At 61.0% G+C, this 21,257-nt stretch overlaps 3 protein-coding genes across 3 annotated transcripts; 1 reads left to right on the top strand and 2 right to left on the bottom strand.

The window, feature by feature from the left end:
- Nucleotides 1-25: 25 nt before the first annotated feature.
- Nucleotides 26-1,222, bottom strand: LOC139316860 (basic salivary proline-rich protein 2-like). Its single transcript, XM_070943699.1, has one exon. The coding sequence runs from the start codon at nt 1,220-1,222 to the stop codon at nt 26-28; it is 1,197 nt and encodes a 398-aa protein (XP_070799800.1).
- FHIP1B (FHF complex subunit HOOK interacting protein 1B) lies at nt 501-15,923 on the top strand. Its single transcript, XM_070944163.1, has 12 exons — nt 501-531; nt 9,023-9,291; nt 9,485-10,096; nt 11,282-11,440; nt 11,987-12,073; nt 12,308-12,475; nt 12,798-12,877; nt 13,213-13,382; nt 13,556-14,473; nt 14,863-15,041; nt 15,129-15,291; nt 15,546-15,923. The coding sequence occupies exons 2-12, from the start codon at nt 9,151-9,153 to the stop codon at nt 15,839-15,841; spliced, it is 2,973 nt and encodes a 990-aa protein (XP_070800264.1). The 5' UTR covers nt 501-531; nt 9,023-9,150; the 3' UTR covers nt 15,842-15,923.
- A 575-nt stretch (nt 15,924-16,498) lies between these two features.
- CUNH11orf42 (chromosome unknown C11orf42 homolog) lies at nt 16,499-20,358 on the bottom strand. The gene is made up of 3 exons (XM_070944162.1): nt 20,287-20,358; nt 17,183-17,888; nt 16,499-16,632 (listed from the first exon to the last, which is right to left on the bottom strand). The coding sequence occupies exons 1-3, from the start codon at nt 20,356-20,358 to the stop codon at nt 16,499-16,501; spliced, it is 912 nt and encodes a 303-aa protein (XP_070800263.1).
- Nucleotides 20,359-21,257: the final 899 nt, after the last annotated feature.

Below are 21,257 nucleotides of genomic sequence, written 5' to 3'. Positions count from 1 at the left end.
AGGGTTGCGCAATCAGGGCAGCTGCTCAAGGCAACACCTGGGTTGGCAAAGCACCAGGCAAAGCACCTTCCTGTTCGAAGGGGAGGCCGAGCGCCACCTTCGGGTCCCGTAAGGCCACCGCATGGGCGGCTGAGTCGCTCGGAGGGGCGCCCGGCACGGTCCCGGGGCGCGTGCAGAGAGCCTCCGGCGCTGAGGGGGCGGGGCCTGCAGGTGGGGGCGGACCGAGGCGGAGACTGCGGCGGGAGGGCTCCTCCCGGCGGGCGGGGCTTGGCCGGGCGGCGGCGCGGGGAAAATGGCGGCGGCAGCGGCGGCGGCAGCCAGGTAAGGCCGCCCCCTGCGGCCGGGGAGGGGCTTGGGGACCCCCGGCCGCCCCCCTCCGCTCCCCCTCCGGGCCGGGCCTGCGAGCAGCGCACCCGGCCAGCCTCGGCGCGGGCGAGGTGGGTTGCAAGCGGGAGCCCAGCTGAGCGCCTCTCCCTCCCTCCCTCCCTCCTCCCCCCAGTTGCAGCGCGTGCGGGACAGGAGCTCCGATGGGTAAGCGGGCCCTGGGCCGGGGCGCTGCTGTTCCTGGGGGACCCCGCCGAGAGTCCCGGGGGGCGGCGGGGCTGCCAAGGCTTCGCCCCTCCCGTCGCCGCCGTGTGTAACCGGGCGCCCGCGGGCGGCGGCGGCGGCGGGGTCTCTTCCCCGGGGGCTCCGCGCTTGCCGCGGCGATGGCAGCTCCCTCCGCCCTGCCGTAAAGGGGCCGCCCGGTGCTTTTGGGGTTCGCCCGCGGCCTGCTCGCCGCCCGATCGTGGCGGGACCGGGAGGCCGAGGGGTGGGGGACACCGCGCAGGGGGGGCTGGTTGGCGGCTGCGGGAGGGGCGGTGCGGGGCCGTCGGCGTTGGGGTCCGGAGCTGCGAGGCAGGCGGCTGCTGCGGGTGCAGAGAGGGTCCCCGGGGGAGCTCCGGTTTGGGGTGTGGGGCTTCCGCGATGGGCCCTTCTGGGCGAGGGTCCCCTGTCCCCGCGGGTCCCTGCGGCTCTCGCTCCGAGGGGCGGCTGAGGCTGGCCCGCCGGAGCGGCTGTGGCGGCCTGGGGCGCTCGGCAGGACGGCCTCTCTCTGCCGACGGGGCTCCCGAGGGACTGCCGGCCCCGGTGGCGCTGCAGCTGCGCTCCTCGGGCTGAGGTCAGGCGCCCGCTGCCAGGCAACCGCCGCTGCCCGGGTATCGCCCCTCTTGGGTGCGCCCATCTGGCCGCAGAGCCTTCCGCAGTCGGCCGGCCATCGTCTGGGCGGGCAGCCGGGCCGTCCTCCTCCCTTCCGAGGGAGCTTTCCTCCTGGGGAGGCCTCTGGTGGGCTGCCCTGCTTCCGCAAGGGGGGGAGGAGGGTCCGGCCAGCGCCTGGGTTGCTGCGGCCAGCCTGCCTGGCCTCTCAGGTGAGAGGGGGAGGCCTCCCCTCCCTCCCTCCATGGGTAGCTGTGCTTGGGGAGGGGTCGAGAACAGGCTCCGGGGAGTTATGCCTTGCCCTCTTTTGGGAGGGGCTGAGGTCATGGGGGAAAACCCCCAAAGTGAAGGCCACCATCCCTGGACAGAAGGCTTCCTTTGGAGAAGTGCTCTCTTCCCCCCTTTTCCTGGGGGGGATTGTCTGCTCCTGCCCCCCCCCAGCCCCTCCAGCACTGCCGGTGCCTCTGTTCCCCTGGCTGTTGCTGCTTCCAAGGTCGGCGGCCCCTCCGGCAAGTGCCTTGCAAAAACAGCTAAATTTAGCCCAGAGGCTGTGAAAATGCAGCTCCTCCTTGGCTCAGCCGGTGGGTGGGTGGATCCAGGACGGGAGCTGCTGTGCCCCCCTCCCCCCCACGGGAAGAGGCTGGAGGTCAAGTTGCTCTCCCTGCCCTCCTTGGGGGCCCCTCCAGGCTGTGCAGAGGGAGGGAGGGCCCAGGCAGGGCCCTGCCCCTCCCCCCAAGCCCTCCTTGGGATCTGTGGCTGCCTGCTCTGCTCTGCCCATCAGGTGTAAAGGAAGCCCAGGAGGGGAAGGGGGACCTGGAAGCCCCTGTCTGAGAGGAGCAGTGTGTGTGTGTGTGTGTGTGTGTGTGTGTGTGTGTGTGTGTGTGTGTGCGCGCATACGCGTGCGCTTGTGGGGTTCCTCTTTCTTGGAGTCCTTGTCTCACTAGGTGACCTGTGGATCCCTTGCCCTCTGAGTGGAGCCTTGGCAGACTTTCCCCTCTTCTCTCCTCCCCACAAAGTCTATTTCTGGCTGAGGAGAAGGTTCTTGAGGGGGGAGGCTCCTCCTGCCCCCCTCACCAGCAGAATGGCTGCAGGCTCTGACTTTCCTCAGCCCAAACTTCACCAAGGGCTGTGGGGCAAGAGCTGCTCCACTCCTAAGGACGCCTACAAGTTTGGCACCACTTGTGGGACTGCTGGTTCGCAGGGAGGAAGTGTGGGGGCAGATGGCCTCTAGGCTGTCCCCTCCCCCCTAAATATGGGGAAGTGGGGATCCCCTCTTCCTGTGCCTTCAGTTGGGAGCCTTCATGCTGCAGTGAGGGGTGGGCTTACCAGGGTGGGGGCTGGGCTGCTCCTGCAACCCACACACAGATAGGGGTCCTCTGAGCATCCTGATGGGCAGCTTCTGCCAAGGGCATTCTACTTGGAGGGAGGGCAGCGGTTGCTGGAGGGGCACCCCAGCTCCCTGCTGAATGATAAGGGGTGGTGGTGGTCTTGTAGAAAGCTCCTCCTCTTCCTACCCCACAATCCTCAGTTTCTGCCTGGGGGAATCTAAGATGACTTGCACCAAAGGGGGAACCCAACGATTTTGGGAGAAGAGCTGCAGCTGGCAGGAAGTGCTCCACATGTGTGGCAGGGAGGGGGCTATCCTGGGGAGAGGGACATGGGACAACCAGGCTGGATGGGGGGGGGAGAGCCCATTTGGCCATGGGGGTGGGGGTCTGCACCCAGCTTTGCCTGGAGGAGAGCTTGTCCCCGCCCCCCCCGGGGATTCTCTCTGACACCCCTCCCCATTCACCCAGCCTTACGCATCTGGGCCAAGGGAGACTCTGCTGCCCCTTCCAAAAATAAAAAGCCCCGGTCATGCCATCTTTTGTGTGCATGTGTGTGTGTATGTGCGTGCGTGTTGCTGCAGCCTCCAGGTAGGTCTGCCAGTCAGTCAGTGGGCCCTGGTGGGCAGCACCTACTGGCAGAAGCCTGGGATCAGCCCCAGAGAGGGCCGGGGCTGCCCTGGAGAACAGCTGCCCACCAGTGAGGCCAAGCTGACCTGGGGGATAGGTGGGGAGGAGGCTGGGGGGGGCTGCATCTTTTGTGCCCCAGAATTTGGCTGCTTCCAACAGAGGAATTAATCTGGGGAAGTAACAGGAAGCCCACAAACACAAACCTGGCATAGTTCTGGGTGCCACATCCCGATCGGTGCCAGCCTCATCCAGCAAAGTCCCGTTTGAGAGACAGGAGTCGCCTGATGGGGGGCACAATTCCATCACCCAAGTCCCCAAGGAGGGATATTGGGGTGCTTTCAAGCACTCCTTCCTTTCCCTGCTTTGCTTTGCATGGGGAAGTTCTCCTGGCCTTCAAGGTATCTTGGAGATCATCTAGTCTGGCCCCCATCAAACAGCACCTCCAAATGATGCCCATCCAGGCTCGGTTCAGATGCTGACAGGGCAAGGCAGGCCGCCTCCCTCGTGTGAAATGGGCTTCCTTGAGGCTCCTGCTGGGGCCCTTGGTCATCCGGCAGTCCTTTGGAAGAGCAGCCGGGCCTCCCCCTCTGCCCCCTCTGCCTCCAGCTGACCACCCACCTCTTCCTGACTCCCTCCCTGAGGGGACCTCGGATGGCCAGGGTCGCTCCCCACATTCTAGGCGTGGTCTGAGCAGCAGAAGAGAGAAAGGAAGAAGGCTGCTCTTGGGGCATTGTCGGATTGTGTTGGCTTTGTTTGCAGCTGCATCACGCGGTTGGCTTAGCTCAGCTGGTGAGTCACCAAAATGCCCAAGTCCTTTCCAGAGGAGCAGCTGCCAGTCCTGTATCCCTGCTTCCTGGAAACATAATTCACACCCCTGTTCCTTCCCACATAAACCCCGGGCTTTGTTGAGAATCGTCCAGATCCTTTATCAATACGTTGAGCAGCTCAGACACCGGAGGCGTCCTTCAAAGTCCAAGCGGTTGGCTGAGAGCTGGGCATTCTGGAAAAGCAGCCACTATTGATCGGCTTGTTTCAGGTTTCCTTTTCCACTGGGGCACCACAAGGCCCCTTGCGTAGCGTTTCCTCTTCCGGAGCCCCCCTACACAATAGCCCTGTGGAGTAGGCTGGGCGGAGGGAGAGTGATCAGATCAAGGTCACCCTGAAGCCCGACTGCCAGGAGCTGCTTCCGTAGCCAGGTCAAGGGATGGGCGCCTTGAGTGAATTCCAGCCCCCAAACTAGTTTAGCTTCCTTCCACCCTGTGGGCTATTTCTTTGGCACCCCCCTCCTCCTTTGCTCTGATGCCTGGGATCAAGGAAGGTCTAGGGAGCCCCTGTGAATTTTGGTTTCTCCGGACATCATTATAAACCACCCCCATGGGAAGAACTGCAGCCCCCAGCCCCATCTGTGGCGGTGCAGACTCAGGTGTGGGTTTTCCTTGCCTTGCAGTACTGGGGGTGAGGGGTGGGGAAGAAGATGGCTGGGGGGGTGTCTTTCTGCTGATTCTAGCTGGTCTCTGGAGCGGCTCCAAAGAAGGCAGGAGCTGTGGTGGCCTTTGGTCTTTTCTGCCACCCAGGACAGCTGGCCCAGGCGGGGACTTCCTGACCAGCAGGAATGTGGGAATCACTTTGCATGGGGAGCAGGGGGGAAGCCTCATCTAAGGGGGCGGGGGCGGGGGCGGGAAGGTGCCCGCCAAGACAAGTGAGGCCTCCGTGGGCTCAGAGATGCCCGTCTTGGGATGGATGGCTTTTAGGTGCCAGGGAACCCGGCCTCTGCACCGTTTAACCTTCACCTGTGTGCAGGTGAACATCACTAACCAGCCTTCCCACAAGCCACAACCGAGGCCGGGGGTGATGGGGCTCAGCGAAAGGAAGTGGGCACCACCAAGTACATTTTCCCATCCATTGAAACAAGGCTTCGCTTGAAAGCCCCACGGTTGACTTGCCTTTCTGGCTGGGGGCCGATGCCGGGCAGAGTAGCCCTTCCCCCTCTCCACCTGGGTTGGGCCCCCCTGCCTGCCCTTGGCAAGAGGCCCCCCCCCAGCTGGTTCAGACCGAGACTCGGCTGGTGGGCTTCGATGGCCGGTCTGGGAAGGCCCTGGGCTTGGCTTCTTTTGGGCTTTCCTTGGACCGGACACTGTGCCCAGCTCAGCTGCAGTTTGCTGGGGCATCTCTTCATGGCCGGAAAGCAGGTGACCCCCCTGCTTTCTGGGTCCTGGCTAGGGACTCTCTGCACCTTCATGTCCAGCCAGACGGGGGGTGGCCTTTGAGGAAGGCCATTCTCCTGCCTCGGCCTGCACCTGCCTCCTCAGGGCTCCTGGCAGTGCCCGCCTGGCTCCCGGAAGGGGCAAAGTCCAAAGAGACGGCCAAGCAGCTGCTTCCGCCTTCTTGTCCTGGCAGCGGGTGAGTGTGCGTAGGGGACGCCTGCCCCATGTTGGGGATGGGGAGGTGGTCTTAGTAGGGGTTCCAGTCAGCCCCTTCTACAAGCCCCTGCCGGGGTGGGAAAGCCAGTGACCCTGGAAGGAGGTGGGCAGGGGCAGGACTGGCAGGAGGGCTGGGCATGTTGTGGCACCTTAAGGCAGAGCCCAGCTGTCGGGGGCTGGCGCGTCTCTCTCTCACGGGCTGGTGGCCCTGGGGTGCTGCTGCTGCCCCCACTCGGCACCCTTTGGTAGGACTTGGCCCAGCCCCGTTTCTTGTGGCCTGGGAAATTCTGGGATGGCTTTGTCCCTCAGTGCCCCACAGAGTGGAGGAGTGCTTCTCCCTGGCTCTCCAGGTGGCCTTGGCCGAGTGGCTGCTGTGAGTGAGCTCTGGGCCTGGCATCGCAGCCCTTTCCTGGGCCACCCTGCCCTTGCCCAGCAGAGAGGGTGTCTGGCTCCCACTGGCTATTGGATGCCTTGCTGTGAGCAACCCCCCCCCCTTCAGTCCTCTGATTGCAGTAGAAACTGACTTTGGTGTTAATGTTGGGAAGGCTTGTAAATCCAGAGGTCTCACCAATCCTCCCTCCCTCCCATTGTGGTGGGGTGTGGTTTGGATCTGGCTCCTTGGGATAATGGAGGGAGGTTTTCAAAACAAGGGAGGGTCTTTAAGGGAGGGGGTGGGGGGTCTTTGGTGTTCTCAGCTTGAGCTTAGTTGAACCTCATATTTGTGGCCGTTTTGGTGCATGTGAGAAGCTTTCGTGATCCAGCGACCGAAGGCCAAGGACCGCTTTCAGCCTCCTTTGGGGGAGGGGGGGGAATGTTCTGTGTGTGTGTGTGGGGGGGGGGCTCTGCTTAAGGATTACCGTAGATGCTGGAACGTGACTCCCAGGAGCAGTGTTTGCATCCCTCCTCCATTTCAAACTTGTGTTTCTACAGGTGTCCTTGAATGTTGCACCCTGTGTAAAAATACATCTTTGTGGCTTTAAAATTTATAATATCTACTTAGACATTTCAGGAGTTATGTTTTGCAACAGGACCCTTTTTGAAAGTCACACTCCTGGGTCAGCTGAAATCATGCAGCTTTCTGGGTCTTACCCAGAGTTGAGAGGGGCAGCCGGTTGGTCTTGGCTCAAAGGGCATCTCCTTGCCGGCATCCTCATGCCAACTGCTCCCCTCGCCCAATTGCTGGAGCCGGGATCCTGAGCTGCTCCCTATGCCTGGGCAGGCCAAAGAATTGAGATGTAAACGGGATTGGGGCCTGCAAGATGGGGGTCAGCTTCTCCCATAACTGGAACACTTGGACCGGGGCTGGCTGGGTGCAACGGGAGGACCTTTCGACGGGGCCTTGCAAGAAGCCCATCCCTGGGGTGGGTGAGGGGAACTCAGGGAATCCCAAGCTGAATGGAAGGTCCCAGCCTAAACCCCCTGTTTTGAAGCCCCCTGCCTCTCCTCTTTTGGCATACTTGAAGGCAGCCCACGTGCTGAGTGTCAGTTCTGCCTCAGCTTGAGCGTCTAAGTAACATCATCGGCTGGAAAAAAAGCATGGTTTACTAGAAGCCAAGTGAAACAAAGGAGTGCAAAGCCAGAACTGAAATTTGCGTGCCAAAACCTCAAGTGAAAATGTTTCCCCACTTAGGCTCTTCCCGTCGCTGTTCCCCCACCATCCAATCAATTTCAAAGAAGATGCTTTGGAAACTGCCGCCCTGACTGTCAGCTGGCTTGCATCTGCATTCCTCTCATCCCGGATTGGCTTTGAAATGCCGTATGGGGCAGGCAGCTCCGCTTTCTAAACATTCACTTTCCCCCCCAAGTGCTCCCCCTCCCCCGAGGGTTCTTGGCAGACTGGTACCGAGACGATTGCAGAGTGCAGGGGTGAGGTGGCAGTTCTGACGCAGATCTACAACCAGATGCTGCATTTTTGCCATCCTTCTTGGCCTGTTGAGTGTGCCCTTGCCCCTTGGCCTAGGCTGGCGGATGTGGGTCATGCCTCTTATGGTGCTCTCGTGGTGGCACCACTGAAGGCTGCTAGGAGGCTGGTCCTGGTTTTTGGTGGTGGCAGAGCCAGCCAGTTCCTCTTGCCGCACTCGCAGCTGGTGGTGCCTTTCTGTCCTAGGACACACAGCCAGGCCTTCTCCCCATGCCCTCTGGCTGCCCACAACCTTGTGGGGAGAAGAGCTGAACTGGAGCCACGGCCATCCTGCTTGCTTCCCTGCTGCAGCAGCTCAGGGCCCATGGGGCTGAGCCCACGTTGGTCCTCTGCTGGCGGTGGCTGCTGGAGTTTGCAAACGGGCCATGCTTGACTTCAAAGGAGCCGAGACCGTCTTCCTGGCAGGTCCAGCTGGCAGTAGATGAAGCAGCCGAGATCTCTGTCAGAGCAGCCATGGAGCTGCTGTTGGCTGGCAGATGAGGAGGTCCTCTCGGCTCAGGAAGCCCAGCTGCCCCTGAGCTTGGAGGCCTTCTGCCTCCTGGACATGGGGAGATTGGTCCCAGTACCTCTTTGTCTACAGGCTCCATTTCAGGTCTTGGGAGCAAATCACCCCTGCTTCTCTGGGTGGTTTTTTGGGCATTGAGGGCATCTGCCTTGTCGGGAGGGACTAGCTTGTGGTGCGCCCTGAGCGAGGGAAGGAACCCTTCCAGCTGGGCTGAGAGGCCATTTCAAAGCTTGGTACTAACTGTCAGTAAACCCTGGCACTGCCCATTGGCAGAATGATGTTCAGGAAGTGGTTTCTGAGCCTCAGTTCATCTTGTGATAACGGAACATGCAGAAGCATTGAAGGGGCCCTTCTTGTGCTAGGGGCACCCAGATGGCAGCTGCCCATCATGCGGCTTTTGCCGCCTCCTCTCCTTGGAGCCAGTCCTCCCCCCTTTCCTTGGCACCTGAGGAGATCCCCAGCCTTCCCTGGGTTATGTGCCCCAGCAGTTCCTTGCTGGCAGTTGGCAAGGGAATTCCCTGGCACGGACCCGGCGTCTCCTCTTTGCTTGGTAGCTGTGGTTCCTGTTCTGGGGCTAGGATGTCGGATGCCCTGCTCCTTAAGAACAGGCAGCCTTGGGCAGGCCAAACGGCTTGGGGGGGGGATGCTGCTTGTTGTATACATGATGTACAATGACAATAAAGGCTATATTATCCTCTTCTGCCTGAGAAGGAGGCAGGGAGGAAAGTTGTAGCCTAGGAAGGCTGGGCTGTGGCCGTCTGTCCCCTCCCCCCCACCCCGCTCGACGGCCTCTTCTATTCTCCTGAAGGGTTAGGGGCAGCAAAGACACTCTCAGGGTTGGAAGCAGCTGGTGCCCACTTGCAAAGACGCCCAGATCATTTGCCTGCCAGCTGTGTCTGCCCCCTTCCTTGCCTGGTGGGTCTGCTTTCTGGAGTTCTGATTCTCCAGCCCTGGAAGGTCTTCTGCATGGGCAGTTGGGGGTCCCCCTCCGCCCCCTCACAGCCCACTTTCTGTCTCGTATCTGCAGCTTGGCACCACGTTTGTAGCGACATGGATGCCTCAGCCGGGAGACTGGCGGCTTGCCCTCACCTGCTCTGCCTCACGTGAGGCCACCTTTGACCTGCCTGCAGCCCCCCCCTGCTGTTGCCCCTCCCCATGGAGAAGATGAGTTGGCTGAGCAAACTGAACCCCCGAGCGGCAGCTGGGCCGAGGACGAGCCGGGGTGCCAGTCTGCAGGGCCCGGTGATGGCGGACCCCGAAACCTGCCTGATGGTCTTCAAGAACCACTGGGCTCAGGTGAGTGACTCAGGTGAGTGGCCCAGGTGAGCAGCTTTGGGCAGTCGGGCAGCGTGAAGGGGCAGCGGAGCACAGGAAACCACAGTCGGTGTGTATGTGTGGAGCAGACTGGACGGGTGTGCAAGAGACCCTCCTCAAGTCAGGGGACCCAGCAGGGGAGGGACCCAGCCTGACACATTTCCTCTCCTGGTAGGTGCTGAGAATCCTGGAGAAGCGTGGGCCCCATGTGGCCCCGGGGGCTGCGGATGACCTGAGTGCCGTGCGCAACAACACCTACCAGATGGTGACCCTGCTGGCGGAGGAGCGCCCACGTGCTGAGCTGGCGATGGGGCCCATCCTGCAGTTTGCAGTCTCGGAGAATGTCCTGGAGCACCTGCTGGGCTGGCACCTGCAGCGGGAGGTGCCCGAGGAGCGCAAGGTGGAGCTGCTGAAGCTGTTCGAGATGCTGATCAGCCAGGCCCACCAGCCATTGCTGCACCAGAAGGGGGTGGTGGCCCCCCTGCTGCGGCTGCTGGCCCTGTGCGCCGAGCCGACCTCGCCCCTGCTGGAGACCAATCTGGTGCTACTGCTGAACCAGCTGTGCGTCTCTGTGGCCCGGGACCCCCCACTGCTGGAGCTCTTCTTCCACAGCCCCTCCGAGCAGGGACCCCCCCACCTGCTGCTCTTCTCCCTCCTCATCCCCTTCATCCACCACGAGGGGGTCGTCGGCCAGCAGGCGCGGGATGCGCTGCTCCTGCTCATGGCTGTGTCGTCCGGCAGCCAGACTGTTGCACGCTACATCACCGAACACTCCTACTTCTGCCCGGTAAGGCCGCAGGAATCACCTTCCGGGTATTCTTTCCCTGCCAGCCCAGGGGAGGCGTCAGCACCTGTCGCTCTGCTGATTTGGTTGGCCCCCGGCTGCCGTTTGGAGCCTCTCTTGGCTCTTGCAAAGTAGCCTACAGCTCTCATTCCAAATTCCCCGTGGCGTTATGTTTTAATGATTATTTTTAACAGCTGTCCTAAAGTGGTTATGTTAATCCCATTCTGCATTATTTTGAGCTGAGGTTTTGGTTATATTTGTTACCCTGTTGCTATAGAGTGGTGAACCAGTTTTAGAAGCGAATGTGGGCACCCAGAATTGCAGGCTGTGGAGGGAGGAGAAGAGACTTGAAATGTCAGGCCAGAAATAGCAAAGACGCTGCTGGTGGTCTCTGGGCTGTGCTTCCTCCATGGGCTCATTTGGCAGACCCTCGTCTAGGCCAGGAGCGGCAGGGTCGGCCAGCCAACTTGGCGTGCTGGCTCTGCACTTGCCGGGCTGTGCCTGCCTGTCAGATGCTGCTCAGATTGTGGAGGTGCTTCCCGCAAGGGGGCCCAGTGGCTCCAGCAGTCAGCCCACACGGGCATTGGAGGGGGGGCATTGACTGCCCGTTTGCCCACCCCCCACTGGGGAAGGCCATCTGCCCCCTCCCCCTCTTCCAGATGCGTGTGAAGGAGGAGGCTTGGCATGCTCTGCAGGGCCTTGGGCAGCTTCTTGTCCCTGGGCGGGCACCAGGACACTGGCACGCTTGAGCTGTGTGTGTGTGTGTGTGTGTGTGTGTGGGCAGGGGGGGGGGCAGCTCCCACCAGCATCCTGGATGGAAGAAGAGAGACTCTCTTTGCTGCCTGGGGAGTTTTAGGAGCCGGAAGTCCAGGCATCTTCCTCAGGTGGCAGAGGGTGAGAAACGCCTCATGGCAGGGCAGGCGTCAGTGAAGCCAAAGCCGCTTCACAGAGCGATGGGGCAGCTGTCTGCACTGGGGGGGGGTTCTGTCTCCCCACCGCCAGAGGGGCACAGCGGGCAGGCAGGCAGGCAGGCAGCTGGTCCCACTCTGTCCGTCATCACGCAGCCATGCGGACACTCTTTGCAGCGTTCTTCCCTGTCCTGGGAATGAAAGATCCGCTACCGTTTCAGAAGCCTTGCCTGATTATGCCCCCACCGCCATTCTGACAGCATCTTCAATCCCCACCCAGGTCCTGGCTACGGGACTGAGCGCCCTCTACTCCTCGCTGCCCCGCAAACTTGAAGTCCGTGGGGACGACTGGCACTTCCTGCGCCGGGAGGACTGGATCGGGGTCCCGTCGCTGGTCCTCTTCATGAACTCCCTGGAGTTTTGCAATGCGGTCATCCAGGTAAGGCTGCTGTCCAGCAGGGAGACCTGAGGTGGGTGGGGGGAGAGAAGGACATCCAGAAGCCGCCTCAAACCCTGAGCAGATCTCACCTAGAAGGTCTCGCCTGGAGAGCTGAGCAGAGTCCTGGGGTTCAGCTCTTGCGGAATTTGGAGGAATGTGGGAGCAGTAACATCCCCCCACACAGAGCAGGTCAGAGGGGTGCGGGGTGGGGTCTCTTGCTGTCCATGTGCAAACAGGGCTAGGCAGCCCCTCTGTTGAAGTGGCCTTCACTCATAGGTTGGTCTCTGTGGATCCTGCCCCTCCCACATTTTCCATAGGGACCCTGTCCAGCTTCCTTGCTTCTCCCCCCCACAGGTAGAACCTCAAGCCGTTCTTCTGATGAGTCCCCCTCCTTGGTGTATTTTGGGGGGGTGTGAGCTTGTGGAAGAGGCAGCTGCCCTTCCTGAGGTATTTTGTGGGTCTTCCCCAGCAGTTCTGACCTGCTTCTCCTCCTCTTGGTGGTCCTGGCTGGGCACCCTTTCTGACTCCTGCCCCTTTTCCTTGCAGGTGGCCCACCCACTGGTCCAGAAGCAGTTGGTGGATTATATCCACAATGGATTCCTGGTGCCAGTTATGGGCCCAGCTTTGCACAAGGTGAGGATGAGCCTTCTCTCCCTTTCGAAAGAGGGCTGATGCCACCTGGACAAATTGCCTCGCACGGTCTTTGATTCCTGGCGGCAGGAGGGCAGGGCTGCCTTTGGCCGGGCACCTAAGGGGTGTGATGAGGCACCCAGAGATTCTGCCACAGACGAGCCATCGTAGGGTGGTGGTGCCAGCGCCCAAGCTCCAGGGGGGCGGTGCCTTTGCTGAGGTCCCTCTGTCTGCCAGACGTCCATAGAAGAGATGATTGCCAGCACAGCCTACCTGGACCTCTTCCTGCGCAGCATCAGTGAGACGGCCCTGCTGAAGACCTTCCTGTGCTTCCTGCTGCTCCACCACCATGACAGCAGCACCATCCTGGACACACTGGTGGCACGGATCGCCAGCAATTCCCGGGTGAGGTGACCAGCCTGGCATGGGCACCGGGGGGGGGGGGCACACGAGGGAGGCCGGGAGGAACACGGGAAGGCTGAAAACAGACATTCCTCACCCCCAAGTCAGTCTCCAGAAGAGAGAGACCCCCTTCACCTCCCCTACACCCCTCGAGGAGCAGCAGTTTGGCTTGCCAGGACGGCTTCCTAGCTCAGGGTTGCAGGAAGGCCCGCCCTGACTGGGGTGGTGGTGGCTTGGGGCCTTTACCTAGTTCAGTGTGTGGGGGGGAGGAACTCATGAGGGGGGGCGCTTCCTCTAATTCTGCCCCTTCCTCTTGTTCTACCAGCTCTGCATGGTCTCCCTTAGCCTCTTCCGGACGCTGATCGGCCTGCACTGTGAGGATGTCCTGCTGCAGCTGGTGCTGAGGTACTGGGGATTCCTTGCAGGGGAGAATCCCCCTCCAGGGGACACCTCCCCCCCCCATGAAGGGCTTGCTTTGCCCAGGAGGCCAGACCTGTTGCCCAACAAGGGTGGGGCAGAGAGGTCTTCTTTGGGTGGAAGGGGAAGTGAATGGCTCCCCAGCAGTGCTGAAGCCAGACGAGGAAGGTCTGCCGGGGGTGGGGGGGGGAATCACCCCCTTTAGAACAGCTGCCCAGGCACCCCTTCCTTTGCTTGGCATCTCTGGAAGAGGAGCTCCCCCTAGTGGGTCCCTAAGCACCCTGCAGATTCTTCACTCACCAGCCGCTGTCCCCCCTCCCCAGGTACCTGATCCCCTGCAGCCACGTCATGCTAAGCCAGAAGAGAGCGGTCAAGGAGCTGGACCTGTATGGCAAGGCTGCTGCCAAGTTCCTCTCGCTGATCCCTCGCTGCTGCTGCCCAGAGAGCCTGCCCACCCCTGAACAGGAGGAGGAACGGGCAGCCTGGTCCAAGGGTGAGGCTGGGGTGTGTCCCAGAGAAGGCTGCGGGTGGCGGGGACAGCCTACCTGAAAGGGCTTCCTTCTGCTGGGACTCTTCCTGTGCATGCAGAGCACCTCCTGTTGAGGACGGGGCACTGTCTGGAGCACCTCTGGGATCTTGGTTGACCCTCCTCCTCCATGTCCCCAGGCCAAGGCAGCCCCAGCGTGGACTCTTCCTCCGTGGTGACCGTCCCCAGGCCCTCCACGCCGTCTCGCATCTCCTTCTTCACCCGCCAGTCTAGTTTCAGCATGGAGGCCCCAAGTGCTACCCCCCACTCTCCAGGGACGCCCACGGGCAGCCCCGGTCACCGTCCCGGCAGGTGGGAGGAGGTCTCGGAGCTGGAAGGGAACTACCTGGAATACCTGCGGGATGCACGGCTCAACATTGACCTCTGCGTCCGTGCCTGTCGCGTCTGGTCAGCCCCCTACGATGGGGAGGAGCCCAATGCGGTCAGCTTAGCTCCTCCTCCAGGTGCCTCCTTGGCAGCCAACGCTTCCGTCCATCCCAGGGGGCCCCCGCCAGACCCTGCACCTGCCTCCCCTCGGACTAAAAAGCGGGGGGCGAGCCTAGAAGGGGCCCTTGCTGGTCTGCCACCAAGCACTGCCCCACCTGCGGACACCAAAGACAAGCACTCTCTGCTTAATGGGGCCCACGTGGACGCTGGCATCAAGAAGGTCCGCTGGTGCCCCCCGGAGGGCCTCTTGGAGAACGGGTCAGTCCCGTCACCCAACCTTTGGGAAGGTGCCTCCTGCCTGGACTTGCTTGCAGACGAGGGGCTGAGCCAGGCCCCTCTGGAGAACGGGGGGCCGGTGACGGTTGAGGACTTCCACCGGGAACTGTGTCAGCTGCAGGACGAGATGGCCAATGGGGGCCGAACTGAGGAAGACCCCGGCTCGGGCCCCCCACCCGGGCCTGAACCACTATCCCGGGAGGAAGAGGAAGCTTACCACCGCTTTTCCTCCTGCCCCGAGGGCTTGGCCCCCACCCCACCCGCTGACCCCCTGTCCCAGATCATCAGCAGCCCCGCCCGGGCCTCGGGGCAGCCTCCTAGCCAGCCATTCACAGGTGAGTTTCTTACCCCAGGACCCCTGGGTGCGGTTTTCCCGCCTTGTACTGTCCGTTGGCATTCCAAGAAAGAATCTTGCAAATCTTTGGGAAGTTCATTTCTTAAATGGCCCTTGTAATGGAAGCTGCTGCCTGGTTATTTGGGCAGACAACGGGGGTTATCTGGGTTGCCAGCAATGGGCGGCAGGTTCACGGTGGTTCTAGGCCCGTGTGGGAGAGGGAAGGGGAGGGGTCCTTCCCATTTCAGGCTGGCTGTCGGGTCCAGTATAGGCCAGCCAAGAGGCAGGATGGGTCCCCTTCCTACCCCTGGGCCGGCCTGCGCAGCAGCCCAGGGCCTGGGGTGGGCCCATGCCTCAGTCCACCCGCCTGATGGCCACCCGTGTCCGCAGGCCCCTTCCTGGCCATCCTGCTGGCCAAGCTGGAGAATATGCTGCAGAACTCACTCTACGTGAACTTCCTGCTGACGGGGCTGCTGGCTCAGCTCGCCTGCTACCCGCAGCCCCTCCTGCGCTCCTTCCTGCTCAACACCAACATGGTCTTCCAGCCCAGCGTCAAGTCCCTCCTCCAGGTAGCCCTGTGGCCAGTGGGGAGGGGCGCCCCCCGGCCCTCCCTGCAGAAGGTGGCTGAGGGCTGGCTTCTTCTCCCCCTCCGGCAGGTCCTGGGCTCCGTGAAGAACAAAATAGAGGGCTTTGCGGCCAGCCAGGAGGACTTCCCCTCGCTCCTCTTCAAGGCCAGGAAGTACCTGATTGCCCGGGCCAGGCCGGACGCCCCTGACGCCACCAACCCCCTGCCCCCATTGCGCCGCCCCGAGGCCCTCGGTGAGCAACGCTGGGCATGGTCGGGGATCTGCCCATGGGAGCCAGGCAAGGGGGAGAAAGGGCACCTGGGGATCGTTGGGTGTGGGTGGGAGGGGCTCCCCTGGGTTAGCTGTCGTTGTTTGCTGGTGTGTGTGTGTGTGTGTGTGTGTGTGTGTGTGTGTGTGTGTCGGGCCCGCGGGCCTTGGGGAAGCTCAGCCTTTGTCCACTGGCCATAAGGCTGCTGCCTGTCTTGACCCCTGCTCACTCTCCGCCAGTGAAAAGCCGGAAGCCCACCATCGGGGAGCTGATCATGCGCCACACCAACAGCCCCACGCGGGCCCGTCAGGCTGCCCAGCTGGCCCTGCAGCACGTGCGTGAAGGCCAGGTGATGCAGGCGCTCTCGGGCAGCTCCCTCTTCCGCAGCTCTGCCGAGAAGCAGAGCGAAGCGCTTCGGGTGAAGAACGCCGTCTACTGCGCAGTCATCTTCAGCGAGTTCCTCAAGGAGCTGGCGGCCATCGCCCAGGCCCACGCTGTCACCTCGCCCTTCCTGCTGGAGCCCCCCCCGGAGTGACACCCCCACCGACTCTCCTGCCCGGTTGGGGTGGGACACCCACAGGGAGGCCCCTCCCTTTTTAAAACTCCATACCAGGAAATGGACCTTTTTAATTTATTGGGAATGAATGTTTTTTTCTGGAAAAAATTGTTTGTTGCAATATATATATATATATATATATATATATGTATATACATGAAGCTGCCTCTGCCCTCTGCGGTGTGTCTGAGGAGGAGCTGCCCCTTGCCCATCCAGATGTCTCCATGGCCAGCACTCTCTCCAGCCCTTCTCCTTCTCTCTGCTCCCTGACCTCTGGGAGGGGCAGCTTAAGCCAAGACAGGGACCCTCTTGCTCCTTTGGGGGGACTCTTCATTTCCTACTGGTGGGCACCTCAAGTTCCCCAACAAGGCTTTGGGCAGCCGTGCCATGGAAGCCCCCCCTCCCCCCCCTTCAGTGCCAGGTCGCCAAGGATCCATGACGGGGCCCATCACAGGGCTGGGTTTCCTTGTCCTCTGGGGGCTGGAGGGGCCCTGGTGTCCGCCTTTGAAGAAAAAGCCCCTGCCTGTCTGGAAAACAGCCCCCCTTCTCCCCCACCCCACCCAGGTGAGGGTCTGGGCATTGCTACATGCGAAAAAAGGTGATTTATTACTGGGTGGGGAGGAGCTGCCATCCAGGTCACTCTTCTGTGTCGCTCTCGGCGGCCGCAATGCTCTGCAGAAGGGGCAGGGACATGCAGTGCCTCTCGGGGTCGGCCAGGCTGCCACAGGAGAACCCCAGCTTGGGCCGTCGCTGCTTGAAGGGCCATTTCCCTGTGGGGATGCAGAACAAGGAGGGGGGGGGTCATGGTAGGAGTTCCCCAGGGAAAAACTGCCCTGAGTTTCCCCCCTCCTGAGAATCCCAAATCCTCCTCTGCCAATCTGAGTCTGGAGGTTATTCTCCCAAGCTTCCTCCTCCTCATTTCTCCTCTTTGTCCTCCCCTCTGCAAACCTCACACTGCCTTCTAGCACTGAAATGTTTGCAAGAAAACGAGATCACCTACAATCCACAATCCTCCTCCTCCTCTACAGCTACATGCAGATGGGTGGGGATGGGCATCTCTCCAGGGAAGGCAGGGAGTGAGCCAGGAGGCCTTGCTCTCTGGCGGGGCTAGAAGAGGCCATTTGGGCTCCAGAGAGACCCCCCAGTGGGAGGGAAGGGGAGCTGCGGCCCTTTGCCTGGCACCCCAGAGGAGGAGAGCCTGCCGTGAAAGCTGGTTGAAGCCCTTGGTTCTAGGGAAAAACAGGAGCGGGAGAGGGAAGCCCAGTGACTCCATCCCTGCTTTGGGGGAGAAGGCAACGTTCCCCCCCCCCATTTCCTCACCTGTCATTGTCCGCAGAGGCCTGCCCAGGGCCCTCCATCGCTTGCGCAGGGCAATGCTCTCTCTGGGCAGGGGGGCCTCCAGAGCCCTGGCTGGGGGAGAGGCCTCCAGCATGGCCATCCTCACCCAGGCCGCCCTGGCAGGCAGGCTATGGCCCATGGGCTTCTGGGAGCCCAGCACGCCTTTGTGGCTGAGGGCGAACTTGAGGCAGGAGAAGGCCACGGGGAGGGGCTGCTCCTGGACGAAGTGCCGGTGCTCAGCCTCCTGGGTGACAGCCAGGGAGAGGCTGCCGGCGTAGAAGACCTCGTGCACCACGTAGAGACTGCTCTGGGAGCGCAGCCAGGGCAGGTCGGGGCGCAGGGCCACCATCCCGGGACGCAGGGCCAAGAAGGCCACCTTCTTATGGACACCGACCATGCAGAGGCGGATGTGGCGCAGGGCCCCATCCACCAGCCGTGTCTCCTCATAGCGGGACTCGCCTCTCACCCGGGCACTGTATTCGCGGGTGCAGTGGGTCAGCTCCCTCGGGGCGGGCCCCCCAGGCAGCAGGCTTTCCAGGGGCCCAATGGGCACCAGGCAGCTCTGCCTGCGCAGGAGGGTCTGCCCCAGTTGTGCTTTCTTGATCAGCACCGTCAGGAGGTCATAGGAGGTGGCATCTTCCAGGAAGGGCACCGGCACCACGGTGGGCCCGAAGCGCTCCTCGATGACCTGTGGGGAGACAGAGGGGGAGGGCGTCACAGGGAGTGTGGCCCTCCCTGCCTTTGGGGAGGAGAAGTGTTGCTCCACCTCTTCTGTGTGCGCGCTGGAAGAGAAGGCCAAGGTACAGGCCCTGGACCCAGATGGGGAGGGAGGAAGGGGGCCACAAAGGTTAGGGGGTGTGAGGGGCAGTGTGAGGGTGGGGCAGGGGAAAGATATCACCGCTCTGTCCGTTTCAAGAGAATCTGAAACCTCTCGGGGAGCTGGTGGGCCCCCTCCCGTTTTTCAGCAGGAACAGGGATGCTGGGATTCTGCTTCTTCCTCTCTAGCTTGCTGGAGGCAGTTGTGGCCTGTCCTCTGCGGAGTTTTTGAACCTCACGGACTGGCCAAGTGGATTTTCCAACAGATGTTTGGGCTGTTGAGATCTCCCATGATTTCCCGAGAGAAAGCTCTGTCTTCTGCTCCAGCCGGGGCGGCACTTTCCAGATCTTCTCAACCACCTCTAGAAAGATCCCTCTGCATTTTCCTCTCTTGCATCCTTATCCCGGTGCCCTTGCCTGGACTCATGTGCCAGAGGCCGACATACATGCTAGCCTTTCTGTGCCCTTTAGAGAGAGTTTGGCATCCCTGGGACACGCAACTGGACTCTTCTCGTCCTGTATTTACATGCCTGTCTCTGGGAGCCTCCAGCCCTGCCCCACCTCTCAAAGCGCAGCCCCCAGACTTGGTCTCCTGCTCTTCTCCAGGCACCCTTCTCCCTCTCTACAGGATTCAGCTCAGAGCCTTCCCGGTTCCCACCATGCCCAACCCTTCTTTGCCAGGTGCTGGGTCACATCCTTTGTAAACCCTCCCCCTGTGTATTTCCAGTCCTCCCTCCTGCCAGCCCTTCATCGCCCCTCGCAGGGTCCCCAAGGCATGTTTCTTCCTGGGAGGATCAGCAGGAAAGGGTCTCCGTCTTCTTCAAAGGCCTCCAAGAAGGCTCACATCTCACCTGATAGACCAGTGTTTCTCACCCTTGGAGATGTGTGGACTTCAATTCCCAGAATTCTACAGCCAGCAGGAATTCTGGAAGTCAAAGTCCCCTCTTCTTAACAAACACCTTGATAGGCTGTCTGGGTGATGGGCTACCGGGAGGAGACTCCAGCCCCCCAGCCCCTCTCCTCCCTGCCTGCTTAGTGCCTGTGCAGAATCCTGGTTTTGTCTTCAGAATGGAAAAGAGCACATCGGCTGCAGGAGCCAAGAGCCAAGAGCCGTTCCCTCCCTCGGTCCCCACCTTCTTCTTGATGGCAGTGGCAGCAGCCATGGGTGCACTTTGGAGCCCTGCCAAGTCACTCCGGTTTGCTCTTGCAGATCAATTGCTCATGCTACTTGTGGAGAGTCCGTTCTCCAGTAAGGGACCTCTGTGTGTGTGTGTGTGTGTGTGTGTGCGCGCGCACGCACGCATGTCAGCATCTCTTATCCAATCTGGCTTTAATGGTACAAACACATCTACCCAGTTTTCTTGGCAACAATTCCAGTCTGGAGGCAGCTTCCAATTGTCTTATTCCAGGCGGGATTTGGAATTTTCCCTCTGGGGTGGATCATCGTTCCTCACCTCTGCAGAATCCACCCAGGTTAAGGTTGAGCTATGGGCTACTTCCCGCTGGGCGGGCTTGAAAGTCATCTGCTATTGATCCGGGCCCCCAACTGGTGATCAGGCAGGAGCAGCAGCCAGATCAGCTTGGCCTGGAGAAATGATCTTTCTGTGGGATCCAATCCGGGTCGGTCACCAGGACCAGAGGTTTAGTCTTCTGAGCTTTTGGACTCATGCTGGAGCCCCTCCTCAGGGAACTCGTCTCTAGCAGAGGGTGTGCTCTGGGCTGTTCCATGCACTTATGTGGTACCTAGTTGTGTGTGGCTTTTTAGATGTTGATTGAAAAGCCACACACAACAGGCACCATATAAATACCACAGAGAATAGTCCAAAGCACACCCTCTGCTAGAGAGAAGTTCCCTGAGGAGGGGCTCCAGCATGAGCATTATCCTGGGTCACGTAGATTCAGTTTCATGAATGATCTCTTCCTCCCAGGACCTCATTCATCTGGCTGCCATTGTTTCAGATTGCAAGTGCATCTCCCTCTCCCTCCCCCCACCTTTCAAATTGATGGGTTTTGGAGAGATATCCATCAATCAAGAGAACCGTTAGCTCACCCATGATCAAATGGGCCCAGGTGTCCAGGGCTCTCCTGGCAAGAACACGGCCCCTCCCCAGGTAAGGGCTGCCCCTGGAACTGCCACCTGCAGCTACTGAGCCCCTACCCATCCAGGCCAAGGGGATGCAGGGGTCCTGCTCTGCCCCAGCTGCTGCTGCTCCTGACCCACATCCAGGCCGGACCCAAAGCCCTCCAGAGTGCCAGCTCTGCCCTCTCACCTTGTCCCGGATCAGTTCCCAGTTGGCATCGGCCTCACTGATCTTGAGACTTGGGGTCCCTCCGCTGTCCATCTTGCCTGCTGCAGAGCTGGCCTGTAAGGGGTCTGGGGTGTTTGTGGGGGGTGGGCCATAAGGGAAGCCAGGAGAGACGGGGGGGCCCAGTTGGGGGGCTCCGGAGGAGGGTTTTCCCCCAGGGTCCTGGAGGCAGCAGGGCCGGGGCACCAGCACAGAAGCCCACCTGGCCTGTGAAGTCACAAAGGCTGCTCTGCTTGCATCATCTAGGCGGGAGGGGGAGGAGGAGGAAGCAGCACCCTTCCTCTGCCACGTGGGGGGGGGGTGTCTGCGGCCACAAAGTCTGGGAAATGATGCAGAGGGAGAGCCAGCCCTGCAAGGTAGGACGAATGAGAAAACCGACTCCCCAAGACCAGGTGAAACTCTATTGATTGACATCGGCTTCAGTAACAGAATCTCGAATGCCTGACTGCATCGGCCCTTCCCTGCCTCTTGGGGGGAGGGGGGCAGGTTTCCTTGCAGGGCAGCCACACTGCGGCAAGCTCACTTGACCTCAAACAAGCATTATTTAACAATCCCCAGGAGGTAGCCGGCCAGTTCATCTCAGCTGGGAGTTCTGATCCCCTTCCTAAATCCCAGCAAATTCAGGGAAGCTCCCCCAGGCTCTCCTGCTCCCTTTCTCTTCTCCTCCCCTCCCCTCCCCTGTCTGCATGTGTGTGTCTGAAAGAGAGAGAGAGAGAGAGGAGAGAGAGAGAAAGGCTGCAATCTGCTCAGCAAGCCTCCAAGATGCCTGTGGATGGTTCTCTTTGGGATGAGGGATCCCCTCTTCCGAATGGGTAGGAAAACTTTTGGGAGCAGCCCCTTCTATAGGTATGGAGGTGCCAACCACGAGGCTTTAAATGTGACATCCAGAGCCAACAGAGCATCATTGCTCTGGTGGTGCAGTGGACTAAACTACT

The sequence above is a fragment of the Pituophis catenifer genome, unplaced genomic scaffold (assembly GCF_029215685.1).
Source record: "Pituophis catenifer annectens isolate HBS135680 unplaced genomic scaffold, rPitCat1.0.hap2 SCAF_4, whole genome shotgun sequence".
NCBI classification, from domain to species: domain Eukaryota; kingdom Metazoa; phylum Chordata; class Lepidosauria; order Squamata; family Colubridae; genus Pituophis; species Pituophis catenifer.
Note: the sequence above shows the minus strand (reverse complement) of the source record. Positions and strands in the feature narration are given on the sequence as shown.